The sequence below is a fragment of the Beta vulgaris genome, chromosome 1 (genome assembly GCF_026745355.1).
Source record: "Beta vulgaris subsp. vulgaris cultivar EL10 chromosome 1, EL10.2, whole genome shotgun sequence".
Taxonomy (NCBI): Eukaryota; Viridiplantae; Streptophyta; class Magnoliopsida; order Caryophyllales; family Amaranthaceae; genus Beta; species Beta vulgaris.
Window position 1 is genome coordinate 35,488,563 of NC_079202.1, and position 21,965 is coordinate 35,510,527.

At 35.8% G+C, this 21,965-nt stretch overlaps 1 protein-coding gene and 1 long non-coding RNA gene across 3 annotated transcripts; one reads left to right on the top strand and one right to left on the bottom strand.

Annotated features, from left to right (window-relative positions):
- Positions 1-1,919: 1,919 nt before the first annotated feature.
- Positions 1,920-2,740, bottom strand: LOC125491666 (uncharacterized). Its single transcript, XR_007268404.2, has 2 exons — positions 2,369-2,740; positions 1,920-2,171 (listed from the first exon to the last, which is right to left on the bottom strand). It is a non-coding gene; the product is annotated as an uncharacterized LOC125491666 (long non-coding RNA).
- Positions 2,741-4,676: 1,936 nt separating this feature from the next.
- On the top strand, positions 4,677-20,389 carry LOC104896131 (protein S-acyltransferase 8). Of its 2 annotated transcripts, XM_019249378.2 has the most exons (6): positions 4,677-5,064; positions 6,223-6,352; positions 16,926-17,117; positions 17,548-17,850; positions 17,939-18,172; positions 19,511-20,389. In XM_019249378.2, exons 2-6 carry the CDS (start codon positions 6,320-6,322, stop codon positions 19,976-19,978), a joined length of 1,230 nt encoding a protein of 409 aa, XP_019104923.1. In that variant the 5' UTR covers positions 4,677-5,064; positions 6,223-6,319; the 3' UTR covers positions 19,979-20,389. The 2 variants fall into 2 exon arrangements, with proteins under 2 accessions (XP_019104923.1, XP_010681139.1); XM_010682837.4 differs by lacking the exon at positions 6,223-6,352 and having other exon boundaries at positions 4,678-5,064.
- The last annotated feature ends 1,576 nt before the right edge of the window (positions 20,390-21,965 follow it).

Genomic DNA, 21,965 nt, shown 5'->3' on the forward strand with positions numbered 1-21,965 from the left:
AACAAAATCGCCAAAGGCATGACCATCAAACCTTTTTCGAAACTGAATTAACATTCCCTCCAAAGCCATTTGTACAAACTCTCTCTCAGGGATGCTAAAAGGACACCTAATCTTAGCCATTTTGAATCTAGATAGGTGGTCTTTTACATACTCTCCCAACTTTTGTTGGATTCTGGCCATATCACTTAGAGTCACTCCAGGTTCAGTTCGTGCAAAATGATTTGTAAATTGCACTTGCATATCATGCTAGGAATGAATATTATTTGGTGGTAAATTTGTATACCACCAGGCCAAAAAGTTGTCTCAGTTAGAGACATGGAAAACATTCTCAACTTTAAGAAATCATTGTCAGCTGCTTCCCTACACTGACAATTAAACCTAACTAAATGTTCCTTAGCAAAAACTCTATCATTGCCTGAGAACAAGGTAAAGTCAAGTATCTTAAACGTTCTAGGAAATGAATTGGCTCTATCAATCCATTTAGGGTAAGGTTTTTTACCTATATGCCTCTAGCTTTTTCTAGAGTTATCTCCTACTAGTCTTTGGACCAATGCCTCAACTTGTGCCGCCAAAGGGTCATGATTTCTCCATGGTTATCCCATATTCCCATTCCCTATTCCTCCTATTTGATCATAAAAAAAGAGTAGGGTTAGGATTGAAAGGTTGATTTTGATAACCTCCCATAAGGATATCCTGGCGATGCATATAATTAGGATTGGCTGCTCCTTGTACCATTTGTGGTGGGAATGTATGCCCATTTGTGGGCATCCCCTACTGATAAGCGTTAGTTGCTTGGGCAAATGGAGATTTGTTTTGACCATAGCTTGGAGTATTTTCATAATGAGGCATACCAGCCATAGTTGGTTGGTTAGGCATATAAGCGTAGGGTGTAGAAGGGACCCCGACCATATTTGGTTGGTTAAGAGGCACATATGCATGAGGTGAACTGTTGTGTTTGCAACAAAAGTACATTGCCTTTGTCCTCCTTATTATGGTCCAGATTGGTCTCAAGATGGGATAAATGTACCCTTGGTGGGTATCCTATTGGAGGAGGATCCGGCGTTATGCCACGAATTTCTCATGTTCTATTTAGTGCGACTTCTTCTAAGCCCTTAACCAACTTCTTGTTTAACTGATAGTTTTTTTTTACTAGTCATTCTAAGCGAGTAATTACTTCTGTAGCGAGAGATGTAGACATTGTCGTGAAAGTTACACTCATAGTATCATTGATATTTACAAGTATTCGATCAATTTGCCTAGAGTTAATCTCTCTATTCTCCTCACTTATCCTTTGGAGGAAATCTGTGAAGACCTTGGCTGACTCATGGGCTAGAGTTCTATAGTTAGAATCAAATTGATGTCTTTGACTCTATCTGGCCTCCAATAATAAATGTTTTACTACTTTTTTGAACTTTCACTAGTAGAGAAATATCGATTTGCGTCGGACCTGGGACCCCTTTTTGCGTCGGACTTGGGTCCGACGGCACAGGTCTCGATGCAGATGACCTAAAATTGATCTGCGTCATATGCGAAAACGACGCAGATCTTTTACCTATTTGCGTCGCACGTTGTATACGGTGGAGACACAGATGGTTCTCCCCAGCACCAGATAGAAGGGGAATTTGCGTCACACATAGCACTGGGTGCGACGCAAATCAAGCATCTGCATCGCATCTTCAGCAATGTGCGACACAAATCAGGCCAAAGTTACGCACATATCTCAAATGCCCATCAAGTTCTAATTTCAGTAATTTGTGTCGCATGTGGCAATTGGTGCGACGCAAATTACTGATATTTGCATCTTTTTTTTTTAATTTTCAGCTTTTTTTTTCTCTCAAACTCACATTATTGCATATTTTCATTCACCATTCTGGGTAAATCAAGACAAGATCCCAAAAACAAATAATATTCCCACAATCTGACTTAAAATTGCAATATTTTTGCATTGATATGTAAATATTATATACAAACAAATCTTTGCATTAATATGTAAATATTAGATACAAACACGTGTAAAAAAATATATACAATATATACAAAATAAATTACATTGTAAATATGTAAAAAAAAAAAAAAGTAAATTAAAACTGAATCTAATAAAGGAACAATGTAATGGCGACGTTTTTCGATGTGTTCGAGGGAGACAAATTCGAGAAGAACAAATTCCAGATCTGAAAATAAAACATAAAAATGCCAAAAATAAACAAAAAAAATTAGATACAAAAAATAAAAATAAAAACGACATGATTAAAGTTTTTATTTTGCATCTGCATGAACTATGTTTTTATTTTTCTGATCTGAAAATGAAAAACGAATTTTCAGATCTGAAAACTAAAGTAGAAAATCAAATCTTCGCGTTGAATCATACCTGGGAAACAAGTTTGTAGTTTGATCTTGTTCGCGTCGAATTTTCGTCTTCCTTTGATATTGTTTGCGCTGTTGGTGAGCAGCAAAGGGGGAGGAATCTGATTCGTTCGTTCGCAAGAGTGAGAGAGGAGAATTTGAGAGTGAACCTCAGCGAGAATTTGAGAGACTTGCAAATTTTGTTTCAATAATGTTCGTTGCTCTTCGTCGGTGTCGTTCGTTCACTGAAGGTCGCCGGAAAATGGAGTTTAGAAGTGAGGGAGGGTTGAGGGAAGGAGGGAAGGAGGGAAGGAGGGAGGGAGGGAGAATTCAGGTTGGAGAAGTGAAGCGACGCATAGAGTGAGAGAGAGTGAGAGAATATGAGAGGAGTGAAGCGTTTAGGTTAAGGGATATGTTAAGGGGCGCGGTGGGTTGGAGTTGGTTGGTGGGCCACAAATCTGCGTCGGATGGGCCATGAGGCCCGATGCAATTTGGTCTTTTGCAAAACACTAAAATACGATGCGACGCATATAGTGAAATTCATTTGTGTCATATTTGGGCCACGTGGTTCGACGCACATTGAGCTTTTACAACGCACCTTTGGTCGATGCGGCGCAGATAGCTCATCCTGGTGCTCATTTACACATGATGTGCGTCACACTCTTCTTCATGTGCGACGTAAATAACACTTTTGCATCGTTTTCCTCTACATCCGACGCACTTTGGGTGACTCAAATCATCGTTTTTCTACTAGTGTTTCCATACAATTGATCGATGTACAAATCCACGGCTAGTACTACTTGGAGATGAAACTTCCCTTTGAGGAGTTTCTCCATTTGACTCTTCCAGGACATGATGAGTTGGTTCACCATTGTTCCCTAGCACCCTAGTCTCTGATGGGATTAAATCACTATTTTCCATGTTTTGGAAACTTTATTCTCCCTGGGGAACATCTTTATTCCTTCGAGAACGTATATCTGACATTTTTATGAAAATGGCAATAACTATTTTTAGACAGTTAAATTGTAAAAGTTATGAAGAAGAAATTTCACAATTTGATTATGAATCTTTCTTCTCCAATTGTGGTCGCCAAAAAAGTTGTTGGTGCAAAATCAGTTTGTTGACTTTGCAAATAAGTCAATGCACATCCAATAGTTTGATACTGAATGCCACAAGAGGCTTAATACATGGGATTACCTGTTTTAATAAGATAAAACCTTGCTAACGTACTTTGTTGTAATATAATTGGTTAAACTACAACGCTTAATAAATTCAGGCGAAAAGCAATAAATAGAACAAGATGCAATAATTAATCTATTAATTATACCCAAACATTTCCATTCACATCACAAACTTTAAAAATAAATTTTACAACACATTAAGGATAAGCCAGACTGGACAACTAAAGAGAAAACACGAAGATCATTACCTCCATGGGTTCTTGCTTCAACTAGAGAAATAAAGAACTTGGTGCTAGTACATGTTCTAAATCTAGTGAACTAAACTATAATCCGAGAAGGGTGTTGGCTAGGCTAAGACTAGGCTACGCTAGAAAAGAGTAATTTGTAAGTTGTTGTGTGTTGTGTTGGTGGTCCTTCTGCTTGATGATCTTCCTTACATTTATAGACCAACATGCTACGTAACTTTCATGCATCTTGGAGGGAAAACATGTGAATCATCTTTGATTCAAATCTCAACCGTCTTCTGACGCTGAGTAATTTTTGCACACGTTCTTTCTTATGTGGACTCATTTCGTGATCATTCTCTTAATTGCTTGTATCCTTTTCTTTCTTGACTTTCATCTCCTGAAAGCCTTTGATTGACTTTGACCTTCATTGACTTTCTTTCGTGGACTTTATGTTATGATTGGGCCTAGAGATTACACCTTTTGAGGTTTAACTAGTTATTAGGCCCGAGCTATGCCCCGGGTAAGAAAAAATTTCATTTATTAATATAATATTTTATGAGAATAACACTAAATACAATTTAGCCTAGTGGTTAGAACTTTAGTATATGTACTTGAGGTCTCGAGATCAAACCTTATACTATGCAATTTCTTAATTTTTTTAGTGTACATGGATTACATGAATTAAAATCCCTAGGGAGAGCGCCGCGTGGCACAGTTTCTTATTTTTGCCCGCCTTTTAATATATTTGTATAGATAGATATAATATACTATAATAAATGCTATCAAGTATCTAAAAATGATAATAACAATCTTATTAAAAGTGATTAGACCTTATTTTATGAGTGTCTATTTTTTTTTTTAACTTAATACTTTTTCTTTTAGAAAAAAAAGTATTAATAAGGATCCAAAGTAAGGTGAATGAAACATGCCCTATAAGGATGTTTAGTATTGATAGAGAAGTCGTTGGCGTGTGTTTTCGGGGAAGAGAGGCTTTCAATTTGCACAAACACCACCTACAGACTCCAGTGCTCCACCCCACAAACTCAAAACTTTCTAATTCTGACACCTCTAAATTTTCCCAACCACCATCTCAGATCACACCTTCTGTCTTCACTCCGATCATTATTCTTCATCTTGTCCCAACTTCTTTCAAAATACAGGAAAAAATGGCGAGTAGACAATGAGGTAAGTTGATATGGGTTATCTCAACTTCCAAGTATTCCACTCTATACCTACATAACGGAGAATTTCCTCCACAATTTTCTTCATTTCTCATGGAAAAGCGTGTTTATCAAGCTTGGAAGGGTAGCAATGTAAGAACTTTTTTGCCCTTTTTTAGGTTATAGTCCTTCAATTTTGATATACTGTTACTGTCATTTTGAATTTTGAGTTATTCCTTTTTTTGTTGAATTTTATGCTAAAATGCCATGTTAATGTGAAAACTGAGGTGGGTTTTAAATTTTTTCTGCAATTCAAATTGGGCATGTTATGTGCGTTCTACAGTATTGTTGTGTTTTGTAATTTGAAAACTGAGCTTTTTTTGAATTTATAAATTTGGGCTAATAGAGTTTCTAGTTTGTTCTATTTTTAGTAGGTTATGGGAATGGTTAGTGCTGAGGGGATGGATTCTAGTGTTTTTTTCTTTTCTTTTTGGGGGTTGGGGGGGGGGGGGGGGGGTGGGGGGGTGTAGGGGAGGGTTTAAGTGAGAGACTAGGTGAGTGTTGTTGTAATTTTAGGAGTGCACATGATTTAGGGCTGATATATTGACGTTGGTGATGTACTAGCCGGCATGTCGAGGGTTACTTAGGCGTTAAAAGTTGGAACACCCTGCTGCTTTGTCACTTTACTTGAAAGTTAATGGCCACCTTATCACTAATAGCACCCATTTAGCTGTATTCAATGAGAATGATCACTCCAATTGTCACTTGATAGCTTTTGGTTGGCCCTTTTGTAGGGGAACGCCTAACTTGTTTAGGTGTTTGTTACATTGGCAAATTGCCATGCGTGTTGACATGTATTGCTTGCACAATTGCCAAGTTACGGTGAACTAGCATGAATTTGGATTCTCATTCTTCAAAATCCTTTGAATGTAGATCTCTGCTTGTTAGTTGATCCAAGTAAAGAGAGACTATCTAAAAGAAACTAGATTTGCCAATCTTGAACTTTCTCGTGGTTACTTTCCACTTAGACTCATTCTTCGGATTAAGGTTTTGTACTTACTACTTAATATGGGTAATTCACTTTTCTTTTGTTCTTTAGTTGGAAATGAACAATTGTTTAAACAATTCTTTTTGTTAGTTGTCGTGAAAGGGAAGTCCCATCATGCTGATTGATGCCAAGATGATCAATTGTTGGAACATGGTGCTGGAAATTCTATTTATGTTTCATCTCTACTAGGTTGGACTGTGTATATTGCACCAATATTGAAAACTAAGAAACCTCAGATATCTTTGTTGTCTTTTGTGGGCTAGCATGGCTGGCTTGCGACTTGGTCTCTCCCTTTCTCTCTATCTCTTCAGTAAAATGGGGTAAACAGAATTACAGATAACAGGATAAGAAATTACCTACATGGATTTTGCTGCTGCTGGTTCTAATCAAGATGTATGCATCCTTTTCCTTTCTTAGTTAATTAGAATCCTTTCAAAATGTTTGTTGTTCCTATCATTAACATTTTATCTTGTGCTAGCTTTACATATTGTGTATTTGTGTTTTCTATCGATTATGGAGTATGAACTATGAAGCACAAAAATCTCTGGAGGTTATCTCGTTCTTGAAATGGTTTATTCCTAAATTCCAGCCATTCTGTTCTAATGAAGTCCAGGAATGGCCAGGCTTGACACTTGTCTTAGAAACGTTTCCATGTCCTAAACCAAACTCATTTCTGTGCTACATAGATTATAGATGGTTAATAAGTGACAGATTTTGATCGAAAGGTCCCTTTTCTTCTCTGCCCTCCCATTTCTCTGCTTATTAGGATGTGAGGATTCACACTTGTACAAATTTCTAATCGTAGCCTCAACGGCTCAACCATTAATCACTAGTGCTTTATGTACGTAGTGCAACAACTTCTATTGCTCCTCATTCTATTATCGCGGTGCTATTTATAGGGCGCTTTTTTTCTGCAGTAACTGCTCCCTCTGCCTCCTAAAGATTACCAATCTACATTTTACAAAGTCAAATATTATGCATTAATTCTCTGCAATATTTTGAAAAAATATAGTCATCTAGGAACTTGTTGCTGACTTTATATAATTTTTATCATAACTTAATTAAAGATATTAACAGCCAAAGGTCTTTGGAGATTGTGGAAAAGAAAAGAAAATGGGCAATCCTTAGGGGACAGATGGAGTATAACTATGTATTTTTTAAAGGGGAGGATATTTCAAAACTTTTCCTAGTGACATACTAATAGTGTGAGGTGCTTGCCAATAACTGAAGCCTGCTTGCTAATATGGTCAAGTTCTCTCTTTGAGACTTTGAATGTCATGTTTAAGTTCCGATTGTTTCATGCTTCCAATATAAGAAATTTTTTCACTTGTTAATTCATGACTGTTCTTTCAAACCTAAAGATCTCCTGCCTTATTACATAATCAAGGATGTCCATCAGATTTAAGCCAATGTGATGTTACCTAGACCCTTATGCTTGTTTTCAACTTCGCTAAGTTGAAAGATAGTCTAGATGCATTCTAGGAAAGGATGAATGCATCCAAGTCAAGTGCTTAATTAAGATAAAGTTATATAATGACATTACCCTTTTTGCTGATTCTATTTCTATCTTTTTTTTTGTTATTTTCCTTTGCTAAAAGTCAGCAACATTTATAAGCAGTTCACCATCTCTTGGAACCTCTGGTATGAGTTTCGTGGCTATTTTTCGAACTTTTTGTGATTTTGTTAATGTTGAACAAATTAGCTATGAAACTAGGGGATATTACATTATTACTCTTAAGTCACGGTTAAGAGTATGGTCAAACAAGTCTTAGTTGTTTGATTTAGGTTTACTACTCGGAAACCTAGAGTTGCTTGCCCTCAACTTATGCAAAACATGCACTTTCTGTTACTCAACATACACTCTACCACTTTAGGAGGCTAGGCACCCGTTATTTATAATATAAGAAAAAAGAGAACACCTTGCTCTCCAAGACTACTACAAGCCACGGTCAAGCAATAGCAATTTTAGGAAAGTTTCCCCTTAATCCAAGCCTATAATCTAGCTAGAATTTTAAGGGAACACTAGCTTAAGGAAAGATGTGCAAATCTTTCCTTAAATAGAATAACCCACACGGCAGCAAGGACACACCTTTGCACACCTCACACACCTCATGCTTTAAGGATAGTTTCCTAAAATACAACTCATGACAACTAAGACTCACAAGAACCGAAACAAGCTAGGAATTTCGGACCTTATCGCAACTAACATAACTAAAACAACTCAACTACTTTAACTAACATAACAATTAAGACATCTTTTTGGCTACATGTAAAACCTTCACTTTAAGAGTAAAGTAAAACCATGCAACAACCTAAGAAAGAAAATTAAGATGGTTCAATCTTGCATCAACCTCCCCCTTAGCGGAAAAATTAATGGACTACTGCACCGGATTAAATATATTGTGCACTAGCTTGGATAACATATTCTTCACTTCCCTTGAAACAATGTTAACTGAAAGTTATTTTCCCTTTGCTCTTGGTCTTGCAATTCAGGATTTGCTAGGATGAATTTCAATCCCTACTTGACTAAATGTAGTGGGTCTAATCCCCAATTTAAATCTTGGCTAGTTGAAACTGGGGTAAGAACTTGGTAACTTGCTATGTAGAGGTCTTCTGTGGAAAGAATATAATGTTAGTTTTGGGTAAGAAAAGTTGACAAATGTATGAAGTACTTGGCCTCCTTAACTAAGGACTTTGCATGCCCATCCTCTTGATTGTAGTGCAAGAATTGATATGTCTCAATTTTCTGGGTTGTGATGCTAATATTTCGAAACTCGCAAAGGACAGGGAACAGTTATATATTGTTTAATGTAGAGCTGGTATGGCTAATTTAAGTCCCATATGGAAAGATAATAGGCCGATATGACCAATTTATAAATCTGCTGCATCAACTGCAACACTTTACCCGACATTGGAATATATACACTTTGTGATATGCGACTTAAGTGATCTAAATTCCTATGCTTCTTTAGGGTCCATTTGTTTTATGACTGAATTATGTCTGTGGACTCTGAGCCACTTTTTCATTCTTAGAGCATCAAGATTGCAGGGGAGGAAATTTTCCCTAAACTCTCTCTCCTCTATCTGGGATTGCTGCCCGCTGTTGGTGCTTGCCCAATATTGGGCTTGTCCAAGAAATGGAGCACCTCCCCACTTTAATTTGGGAGCACAAGCTGACACGTGGGAGGACTCAAGGACCATGTAGGCGGTTTTAGTTTTTTTGGTCCATGGGCCAATGGTTGCACGCCATGTATATATACCCAAACAATAAATTAATTACAATAACTTTTATTCTTCAGCTCATTAACTTGTTTATGATTTTTGTGGAAATGACTTAATTTTTTTTTTCAAAACCCAAACTGTAATCATTATTCATGTTGTACAGAAATCTAGTGCAACTTTTCTACTTTTGCTTCTTATCTCATCCAATATCCATAAAATCCCTATTCACTATTTCACTTCCACTTCTTATTCTGATTAAGTTAGAAATTATTTTTGCTAATGATTTTAAGTACTAAAATTAACTAATGAAATTAATTATTGAATTTAATTAACATATTAAATTAACAAACTTAACCAAATTAATCGACCCTATTATGTATAATATGCATTATTGATATTTGGATAAGAGAGAATATGGTGGGGTATACAATGAGTAGGAGTGAGATAATTGTTGGTCAATTCTAACATTGTGGGTAGCAACCAATGGATCGGGGAGGGTGAGGAGTAAAGTTAGTGGAAAAGGAGGTGGAGGAAAGAGAAAGGAGGAAAGGAGACGAATATTGGGCTTGTTCACTATTGCTAGTGCTCCCAGCATGGAATTAAAACTCTCTTGTTCTGTTACAAAATGGCCGTTCGGTAACGGATTTTGGATTTGTCGTTCCACAAAATCTCATTACGGAACGTCATGAAAAAAATCACATAATTCTCGTCACGTTGGTTCTGTGACGCAAACTCGACACGTCAGAGCGTTTTTATCCCCGTTACATCCGTTCTTTTGACACATTGGCCCATAATATCTTATGAATTAATTATATAGTTGATGAAACATGATATTCTAATAGATCTGATTATATTATGTTTTAATAATGTTTCATAAACTAAAACAATGCAAATACGGTTAGAACATATTAATGTGAATTTTTTTTAAAGAATTCACATCGCGTCGGCAGCGATTCGTTCCATTCATCTGTTACAAGCCGCTCTCGTGACAACACAAAAGTTACCGCTGACCGCATCTGCGTTTTTTTTCCTTGGCTCCCAGTCTCCAGGTGTTTTCTACATCGTTGGACTTCTTAGATGAGTTAGTATGAGGGACATAAAGCTGAAGCTCGAGAATAATGCCAAACAAGCAATTTGCAATCTTAGCATCACCGATAGGAGCTAGATGGCCAGTTTAATTTTCTCGTCTTGGAAATTTTGATGAAGAGCTCGATAGACAAGTCAATGAGTAGTCTTTTATGCTTATGTATTAAGAGGGGTCAAGTCCCTAACTTTCTCCATAGGAGGGAGACCATTTTTTAACTCATGAATAGCTATTTGAATTGCCTAGTGGTCAGAGGATGGATATGCCACCTTACTATATATTTGAAATAAGATATTGCTACTGATCACTGCTTCTCCACTATCACAACTTTGATTCATCGTAAGTAACATGTCTCCACGTCAGCTATGTGTGGTTTTGAAGGAACAAGGATAGGAAGTTCTTAGAGATTGTTTTCTTGGCTATCCTTTGGGCTGTATTGTTGGGCAGGGAGCAATGATATGCCCATATCCGATATGGGCCAATATCATGGCATTTATGTAATTTTTATGACAAAAGCAATGTTAAAAAATTCTAATTTTTTAGTTTTTCATTTTTCTTTTTTTTGGGAGCTTGTTAGTTGAAATCTTATATCATATCAGCTAGCTATTAAATCATATCTGGACTACATCTAATCATATCAAGTATCCGATATGGAAAAAGTAGTCCCATATCGGATATGGGCAAATACTTTCTCGTTGGGCAGGATTGTAATAAATCTAACTGAGAAGCCATGTAGGATAGAGTTGTATACCTGGCATCTCTTTTCCTTTTTATGAGGTCTTTAATTTGTTGTTATTGTTACTGTAAAGTGTGATTCATGCTGTTATAATATCATCTTATGAGCCCTATTACTGTAAAGTGTGATTGATGCTGTTAAATTATCATCTTATGAACCTGAAGTCTTAAATTCAGATTACTGCACTTGTGTCGTTTTGTAATTTATGATGTTTTACATGGAATGTAGTATCCCATACTAGCTAGAAGGTTTATAGCCTTATACGTTCAAGCGAGAATCAAGAAGTGTTGGTTATGAAACTTGTGCTGGAGGTGGAGGGGCCTGAACTATAAACTATAAACTATAAACTATAAACTATAAACTATAAACTATAAACTATAAACTATAAACTATAAACTATAAACTATAAACTATAAACTATAAACTATAAACTATAAACTATAAACTATAAACTATAAACTATAAACTATAAACTATAAACTATAAACTATAAACTATAAACTATAAACTATAAACTATAAACTATAGAACTATAAACTATAGAACTATGAACTATGAACTATGAACTATGAACTATGAAGGGCTTTCTGGAGTTAATTTTACGGTATTTTAGAATTGAACGTTCTATGTGTGAGCTGTGAACTTTTCCTATACTGTATATTGATACCAAAAACAGCTTTGACAAGCACCTTGGGGGTGATTATTAGAAAAAAATAATATTATCTTTTCGGGTCCTTATGATTCATAGATTGAGAGCATAGGTTTGCGTGAATTTTGTTTACTTAGGAAAAGAGCTGTACATTGATGTGTTTTGGATATTTTTCTTGTTTTTTGTCTTATTTTTTGGGGATTATGGATTATGGAAAATATGTAGGAAACAGATCTATGCCGTGAATGTTTTACATAATTGGATAATGATGTAATCTGATATTATGGGTTTTTCTTTTGTGTATATGATTTTGTCAAGAAACAAGTATGCAACAACTTGTATTTGCTACCTTTTCCTAGTCTTTTGATGGATCACTATCTAAGATCTTCCTTGTCAGCTGGGCTGATGATACATTAGGTTTCACCTTCTTGTATTAACACTATTATAAAGTAAGCATCTGTTTATATATGTATTTCATATCTAGTGAATTTCTTTTTAATATTTATCTTCTAGAGTACTCTAGGTGAGAAGTTTCAAATGCTTGTTATTCTTGCTGCATGTGGAAAATCAGCAATAATATGGATTACTTAGATTAGTGTTTCATAGTTCAGTTTTCCTAGAAAGTTATACTTCTGATGTTGACCAAGCGCCTTTCAATATAGGATGTTGCTTTTGCAAGGCGATGAGACTTGTATACTTTTCGTATATCCTGAAACTTATACTACCTTTAACCAAGTGTAGTTTCATTATTGAGAAATATTAAAGTTTTGATGTAACTAGTTCTTGCATTAAGAACATCTAGATTTTTGAGATCAAAACTTCGCTGTCGATAAATGGAGTTAGCTATCCATTAGCCTGTTTCAAGCTGGAGCTTAATAAGCTAAGAATAAGTTTGATATTTTAATTTTAGTTTTTGGTAGTTATGAAAGAGATGTGAAAGGACATTTAAAGGGTGTAGGAAGCACCATCATGCACTTGATTTCCAATCTAGTGCTTTACTAAGGACCTTTGTTATAAATTTGCAAATTTCCAAGTCCAATGATCGCCTCATCAGTTAGTTGATTGTGAGGAGCTTAGTAAATAGCGCGCATGAGGCCCTCTTAGGCGAGGATTGCACGGTTGGGAAATTTGCTTTTGCATTACTGCTCTTGGTCACTTTTAGTAGAAAGGTGCAGAAGAGAGTAAATCTGACTAAAAAAGTGAAAAGAAATCTAAATTTATTCAAACTAAATTTCACCTAGGTCTTGAGATTTAAAGCTGAGCAAAATCCCTCATTCCAATTTGAGCTTCAAACTAGCTGGTTATAGTAGAGAGTAGAGAAGTGCAGGAGAGAGTAGGTCTAAGTTAAAAAGAAAAAAGACCAAAATATATTCAAATTGAATCTCTACTGGGCTTTCAGATTTTAATTCGAGCAAAAGCCAAAGTTTGATCGCTTTATATTGAACCCAAAATCAAACGCCATAATCTGGAGAAAAACCAATCTATGCGTAGATTGCAATTGACGATAACTAACACGCCCACTATACAAAATATGCGGGCAAGCCATCTCCAATTCGTTTAGTATCTCCTACGGTGGTCGTTGAAACTAAGCATTTCCATATTGGTTCTCGTTTTCTCTTTCGATCTTTTTTCTTGATTTTCTCTTCTCTATAAGTCTCGCTCCATCGTCTCATTCCATGAACCTTTTTTTAGCCTTCCCTCTTATATAATGTTTGGTTAAACATTTTTGGGCTCTAAAAGAAGGAATCAAATACCTACTCCATTTCTTCTTGTTTGGTTCAACTTTTCCTCAATCCATTACCATTACTTGGTGTTAATAGATTCCCCAAGTTTGCTACCTTCCCTTCCCCCTCAAGTTACATAATCCATTTGTTAGCGGTAATCATTTCCTTTCCCTCTTCATTCCAAAGGTTGAACCAAACACTTAATAAAGGTAACAATTTCTGTAACCATTCTATTCCTCTATTTGATTCTATTATCCTTTCCATTCCATGACTTGAACCAAACATGCTTTTAGTTCTTTCGCTTTCTTTCTGATCTGGAGGCTGGTGCCTGGCTGTTCAGGCTTTCAATTATAAGTATTATTTATTTTACCTATGTATGCATTCTTTTATTGAAAATAAAGAGCACAAAAGCAAAAAGAGAACAATAGGAAGGTAAAGGTGTGCCTCGCCTACTGGATGCCACATCTTCACCTTGCACATAGACTCTAGAGACCCTTTGCACCTCTCACCTTTAAGAATTAAGTTCAGGTTTTGCTCGAAGGATATTGATGCGGAACTTTTTGAAATGTATATATATATATATCCTGCCAATAGCAAGGTTTGGGAGGTTCAAATTTAGTAGTTTTACTTCAACATTGTCCTGATTGGCAGAGACGGTTGGACATTCATTTAATGGAAGGGGAAGAAAAGAAAGAAATTATGAAGTTAATAGTGAAAGTAGGATCATACAAACATTTTTCCTCCCTCCCTCTTCCAGTTTAAAGAAGAGTACATGAGAAAATCTGAAATATTAGAAATCAGGAATTTATTTACAACTTCTCAACTATAACAGTCAGGCATGTATTAATGGAGGGGCCACTGTTTGATTTGCTTGTCCAACTAGTTTCTCAGATGAGTTGGCTTAACTCTCAAGCTTCTGTAGCCATAGTAGCTGTATTGTCAAAGTAGACTTAGGCAACTGGCTCCGCCCTTGTTTAATATGCTAGTAGACCACAATTGACGGTTAGTTACTAGGCGGCTACTACAGGGAATGTCGGCAAGCCATCTCCTGTTTTTCTTCACCATATACTCCTGTTTTCATTGACAGTAAAGCATTTTCAGGTCACTTTTTTCTTTCTTTGTGCTCTGTTACTCCCTTCATTTCCTCGATTTTTCACTCTGTCATATCAAACTGATGTTTTTATTCTTCCCTCTTCGTTAACCTGAAAGAAAAGGATTTTTGCCTTTTTTCTGTCCACCCTTGTCTTTTATGATAAGGAAGTTCCCTCTAATCCCAGACCTTGAACAGTGAGGTAATTATGTGAGCCCTTTTCTGTTTTTTATTCTTTTTGGAAGGATTTTAATTTTTCCTAGTATTCAATTTACTTATATATGGTGCTCTCTTATTGAAAATTTTATGTCACAAAAACAATTTTTCTTTTAAAACTAAATGTGTGCGCCGCCTACTGGATGTGCTTTGCTCTAGTAATCCTTTGTGCCTCGCGCTTCTTTGAGAATGTATTTGTAATAGACTAGCCTAGGAGGGCAGGGGTAATTTAGTAATATACTCTAGTGATTGTGTTAGCTTGGGGAATAAGGCAAGTAGACTATAAATAGAGGAGATTAGGGAGAGAAAAGGGCATCAAGAAAATATTGGAGAAGTTTATTGTAGTGGTTAGTTTGGGATTGTGACCAAGTCACTCGAAAACTTGGCATTAATCCTTTTGTTTTCTGTAATTTTCATTTCCATGAATCAAAATCATCATCTTCTTCCTTTATTTTTCTGCCCAAATTATTATTACAGTATTTTGAGGAGGTGACTGAAGGATAATGCTGGGAAATCTATCTTTGAAATATTGATATAGCACACTATCCCTTTTTCCTCCTCCCCCTCTTGTAACAAAAGGTACACGAGGAATTATTAGAAATGGGGAATTTGTTTGGAATCCCGCAACTATAACAGTTAGGTATCTTTTTTGATGGAGGGAACACTATTCAGTGTGCTGTGGAGATGCTACCTAGGTTTTCTGTTGAGTTGGCAAACGATCTTGTAGTCATAGTAGGTAAGCAGTATTGGGCAACTGGTTCTGTCCCCGGCTCAGCCATTTCATTCACGAGTCCGTAGCAATTGATGGTCGATGATTTCTAGGGAGAGTTGTTTGCATCGATTAAGATGCTTACTTTTTGAGTTTGCCCTTTCTTTTCTTTTTTTCAATTCTTATCTGGAACAATTTTTCCAATTTGAATGCCTTTTTTCTGGTCACATCAAAGTACTTTATGTCCTTATGTTCTTGTTCAATGCCAAATGTAGAAAGTATAATTGTTAAGCAAGACAAGAGATACCTACCTTATGAAACAGTTGTGAGCTCACATCACATCCTACGACATATCCTTCAACCTGAAAGCTTACTAGCAATGGATAGAATGGAACATAATTTCTAGCTAGGGAAATGGTTATTTCTTTCGAGCACATCTTTTCATTTGTTTGCAGTGCCCCTAAGATGAACCTTAGCATGGTTGTCTGTCTTCAGGAAAACTTTCCCTTTTGTTTGGAGGGTAAGGGGTGCGAGATGGTTGATGGGGTTAATTGTTTCCTTCAGTTACCTGCTATCCAGTGTGATTTATGAGTGTATTATCCCCTCCATCTTTCTCTATCTCTATTTCCATCTGTTTTAGGAGTCATGGGTGGGAGGTGGTCTTAGTGAATGGTGATAAATTGTCTTTTTGATGCCTGTTCTCTGGAGTGGTATTATGGGATTTTTCTCTTTATCTTTATCCCTATCACTGTCTCTGGAGTGATAAATTGTCTTTCCGATGCCTTTTTTTTGGGAGTGAGATGGGAGGTGGTGTGTGGCGATTAATGATTCCTTATTGATTACAGTTGGATACGAACAAACTTTTAGCTGTAGACATCTTATGTAAAATAAGCGAATGTTCAAGATGTAGGTAAATAAAAAACCTGCTGATGCCTAAATAATTTTCAACATGGCATTAAAACTTTGTTCATAAGGGATATTTCACAATGCGCCCCTTTTGGGTGAATCATGGAGATTATAAAGCATCATTTCAAGTGTAAAATAAATAAAGGCATGCTCTCCTACAAAGTGTTAATGATAAATTTTAAAGTTCCTTGATGCATTATTTGTAGGGTTCCTCTATGAATTAACTGTGTAGACCATATGTCTTGCATTGTTATCGAATACTGTTCTTTTGTGTTCTATTGCTGCTCAACTACTCCCCCTCCATCTTGAAAGGAAAATGAAAAGAAATTAAAATGTTCTAATGCTGTTCCTGGGATATGATATTTGTGGTTCTTGTTTGTGTTCTGTTTTTGAATTCAATTATTATGTCCTCTGCACCATTGTTATCGAATACTGTTGTTTTGTGTTCTATTGCTGCTCAACTACTCCCCCTCCATCCTGAAAGGAAAATGAAAAGAAAATAAAATGTTCTAATGCTGTTCCTGGGATATGATATTCGTGGTTCTTGTTTGTGTTCTGTTTTTGAATTTCAATTACTATGTCCTCTGCACCATTTCTAGTTTTTCTAATCACTTTTACTGATCTTTGCAGAAATTTCTTTTTGGTGGACGAGTAATTTTGGGGCCAGATGCTAAATCCCTACTTGTCACCGTATCGTTGATCACTGTTCCAGCTGTTATCTTCTGTATATTTGTAGCATGGCACCTCCGTCATGCGCACCAATTCGCTTCACATAATGCTGGATATGCGATCATGGTGGTAGCCATTGCTTTTACTATATACGTAAGAATATTGATAAACACTTCCTTTTGTTTTCTTTGTTTACTTTCTGCATTTATAACTTCTACATATTGCACAAGTCTTCAAATCCTTAGTTAAAAACCTTATTTGCTGTATGCTTTGGAATGTTTGCTCACCATCAAAAAGTAGTGTATAATGGAAGTTTTGGGGTAGTTCCTTGTGGCTTGTGCAATACTTCTATGCTCTGATGTTGTTCTCTGTTCATTATTATTTATTCTTTTCACTTTAATACATTTTAATTTCATGATTATGATGGAGCTTATTTTAGGGTAGCGTTCATCTGAATGTTGTTCTGGATCTTTGAATGTGTGAGGCAGAGTATGTTTCGCACTATATATCATGGTCTATTATTTTAATTCTCTACCTTTTTGTTGATGATGTGATTTATGTCATTTCTTGCGATTTTAAAAAGGTATTGGTCCTGTTAGTGCGTACTTCAACAAGAGATCCAGGTATTGTACCACGAAATTCGCATCCACCTGAGGAAGAGTTCCGCTATGACTCCTCTGTAGTTGAGAGTGGTGGAAGACAAACACCAGGCCTTCAATTTCCTCGGACAAAAGAAGTTATGGTTAATGGAATTCCAGTGAGGGTTAAGTATTGTGACACATGTATGCTGTACCGCCCACCTCGTTGCTCTCACTGCTCGATATGCAACAACTGTGTGGAGCGTTTTGACCATCATTGTCCTTGGGTTGGTCAGTGTATTGGACTGGTAATTTGTTCTACTGCCATGCTACTTGGAATGTTGTGCTTGTATTACCTTATATATCTAACTCTAACAGGACTTTTTTTCCCTGCAGCGCAACTATCGCTATTTCTTTCTGTTTGTGTCCTCAGCTACTCTACTATGCATTTATGTTTTTGCCTTTTCAGCCTTCTATATGAAGGTTCTGATGAATGACAATCATTATTCTGTTTGGAGGGCAATGAAAGATTCACCTGCATCAGTTATACTCATGGCTTATTGTTTCATATCTTTGTGGTTTGTTGGTGGACTCACTGGATTTCATTTGTACCTTATAGGCACAAACCAGGTTAGTCATTTTTTCCTAGCATTTTTTTCAGGGGCAGTAATATTAATATATTGTTGCTCCTTTCGCCGCCCCCCTCCTTCCAAACTCGCAATTTTCTTTCCGCATTTTTTTTGTGAAATTTCATAAATTGTTCCAGACTTCCAGTATATTCTGTTATAGGTTACCTCAGTACACCGTCTTTTTTTTTTCTTTGCTGATAATTCACCCCATAGTGCCTTTTTAACTTCAAGACCTAGCCAACGAAGCCTGACCCTGTTAGTCGTGGTGGCTATTTGAAATTTTCATAAGCGCTATATGTGAAAGTTATGGAAGAGATTTGAAAAGGCTATGAGCTAACCAGACACTTGTTGCCATTCTCCTATGAACAGTTCCTTAGAAAGAGCCAAAGAGGTATTACATCCAATAAGCATTTTCTCTCCAGAGAAGGTTTTCCTACTTTCTTTGTTTTGACAATGATTCCCCTACTGGTTCTCTATCATTGTAATATGCTCATTGCTGGTTTAGTTTTCTTTCTTGTTTTGAGCTCTCCAAGTATCAGAAAGTAAAACCATTTTGTTGTGAAGGTTGTCTTGATGTTGGTGGATCATACCAAGTATACGATTTTGTCAGATGTTACAGGTGTCCAACAGATGCAACATGTAGGATGAGGCAAATCCATTTGATGAAGGAAGATAGTCCATTTAATATTTTTCATCCTCTAGTTTTTAGGTTGATGCTTACAAGTGTTCTTTCAACACAATTGTGAAATTATACCCATTTTTATAGAAATAGGTGGGTCATGATATCTTGGAAGGTGCTATATCTAGATACCTCATCTATCCCTTCTAGATTGAATAAGAAGACTGTCCTGCTGAACTACAAAGAAGCTTATAGGATTAGGTTGAGAGAAGAAGATGTTTGCTTTCAATGAACAGAAAACTTTCTATTGTAGTGTTCCACTGAATGAGGATTATGGTCATCTGGTACACACAAATTACATAAAGATCACGATAGGGTTCTACATTTGTCCCGTTTGCAAATGGCTTTTTCTCCCCTGAATTCCTATCAATTGCGAAACTATGAGAAATCTGATGTTGGAGATTTGCAGGACTTGGAGTCCAATATCAGTGAATTAAGTACTCATAGTCAAGCAAGCTATTGTAGCCAACTAATCACACGGAAAGCTAAAACGTGTGCAATTTGTCTGATTATTTTTCTTGATCTATCTTGTACATCAGCTAGGCCATTTGCATTTCTCTACTTTTTATGATGGCTTATTACTTTGTCGCTATATATGGCATATGTTAATGGGTCTGTGCTTGTAACTGAGGTTTTTTTTTTTTTAATTCATTGCATCAGACAACATATGAGAACTTCCGTTACAGAACTGACAGCAGGCTCAATGTCTACAATCGAGGGTGTTTTGATAACTTTGCTGAAGTGTTCTGCACAAAGATAAAATCATCAAGAAACAAATTCCGGGATTTTGTTCAGGAAGAGGTACAAAGGGCACCTCCTCAGCGAACCACCCCCGAAAATGAAACAGTGGATGATTCAGGTGATCACCGTACTAAGGTACATAATGACTTAGAGCTTGGAGGAGATCTGCTAAAACTTTCACAGCGGCGTAATGTCGAAGACATAGAGGATGATATGCGCAGTAGAGGCAGTCATGGACTTCATAATAGTTCAGAGGGCGACTCTTATGTGGGCTCGGATTATCATACTCCTCCGATCCGCGCAGATATCCGTCACTCCAGTTGGGGTAGAAGTGGGAGCTGGGAAATTGCACCCGATATCTCAACGAAAGATACCCATGAGGGATGAACTTGCTACTGCTTATGGAATCATGATTCACGGAAGTTGATTGGTTGACAGGCGCTATGATTTATTTTGTACATTCGACGTCTTGGAGTTGAAATTTAACCCCCATTTGGTTGGCAATCTCCTACAACTAGGGATATCATCTCCCAAGTTGTATCTTACTGCTTCGTTCTTTTTGACTTTTATCGAAAGCAGTAGTGAATAGAAACGTGAGCTCTAGAAAGATATAATTTTGACATGGTCTGTTGTTACCTTTTATTGGAATTATATCGGCCTTGCTGGTAATTCTTTTTTTGTAAATACGAATTTTTAGGATGAAATTTTGTAACTACTATTCCAACTCCATGCATTGTGCTTTGGTTGTGGTGTGATTCAAGCATTTTTCTCATTAATATGCAGCATTTGAGTAGAACAGTCAGCTGAGTTCAGTGTGTGCCGAGGTGGTATCGTGTTCTATTTTTGCTTACCTTGTTTTTGCCACATCTGAGGACCGATTTTCTCTCTTTTTTTTTTCAAAACAAAAAGTTGCTGTAACTTTAAAAAATTAAGAATGTAGGAAGTATGGATGAGCATATGGGGTCAATTTTATCTAGATAGTTGAAACAGAAATATTGTTAGGTATTACAACAAAACTTCGTATAACAAATTGTCTTATTAGTTTACTGTAAAAAGATCATCATACCTTACTATTTGAACTGGGGGTGGATGCATTTACATGGAAGTGGGGTCATTGGACTCCACTTGGAGGGAAAATAATATTAGAAAAAAACTTAAAATTTATTGAATAAATGTAGATCAAACTGTTAATTATTAGTAAAAGGAACTTTACTCAACACTTCTACATAAACATTAATGTTTCGGATACTTATATTAGTGACCTCGTTACATATAATTTCTAGATCTGTCACTGATTTGAACTAATGTAAATTCTTAGGGAAGACCGTCTGACGGCTAGACCGTCAATTAATTTAGTGAAAAGGAGTCGAGTTATAAGAGATAGTTACAAAATATTAACAAGTCAAATAGTTAAATGTATGTATGTATATATATATATTAATATTATATATTATATATATATTATATATATATATATATATATATATATAATAATATATATTATATATATATATAATATATTATATATATATATATATATTATATATATATATATTTATTTATTTATTTATTTATATATATCTTAAAAGTTAAATAATTACAGAATAATACTTAAAAATTAATAAAATAAGTTAAAAGTGAAACGATCCTACCAAAATGATTTGTCCACTGGTAAAACTGTCTAATACAAGTTTTTTTGTTTACGATAAAACTGTCTCATTTGATAATTTCTGTGGTACTACCAATAGTTATAAGCCACATAGTCAATCATTATTGAGCAAGAAGAGGATCTCTTATATATATTGGGAATGAATTTGGTTAGAATTAATTAATTATTAGGCATTCTAGAAACTGTAGTCGGATCTATGGAAAAATCTAAACAAAAGAAGGCACTAATTGTCTTCTCTTTTTTAGAAAAATTTATAGTCTATTTTTCCCTCTGTTTTTAAATTATTGTTTGCACTTATCTTCATATATAAATTTAACAGACAAATTATTGTTAGCTATCAATTACTATTTTCTTGATAAGTACTCTCTCTGTTTTTTTTTTTTTTTTATCTTTCTCACTTTCCTGTGCACATCTCCCAATGCACATCTTTGAACTTAAACATCTTTCATTATATATTAGTAAAAATTATAACGATTGAATATTAATAATGTACTAATTGAGACGAATCAAACAAGATCCCACATGACTATATTTTTTTTATTATATAATAAAAAAATTGAGAAGATTCTCTCTAAGTATGAATAGTGTCAAGATTCTAAGTGAGAACAATAAATAAAAAACAGAGGGAGTACATGTGAATTACTCCATCCACTTAGGGTTTAGGGTCAAGAAAACCAACTGCCAAACCCGAAATCCCATCCCTAT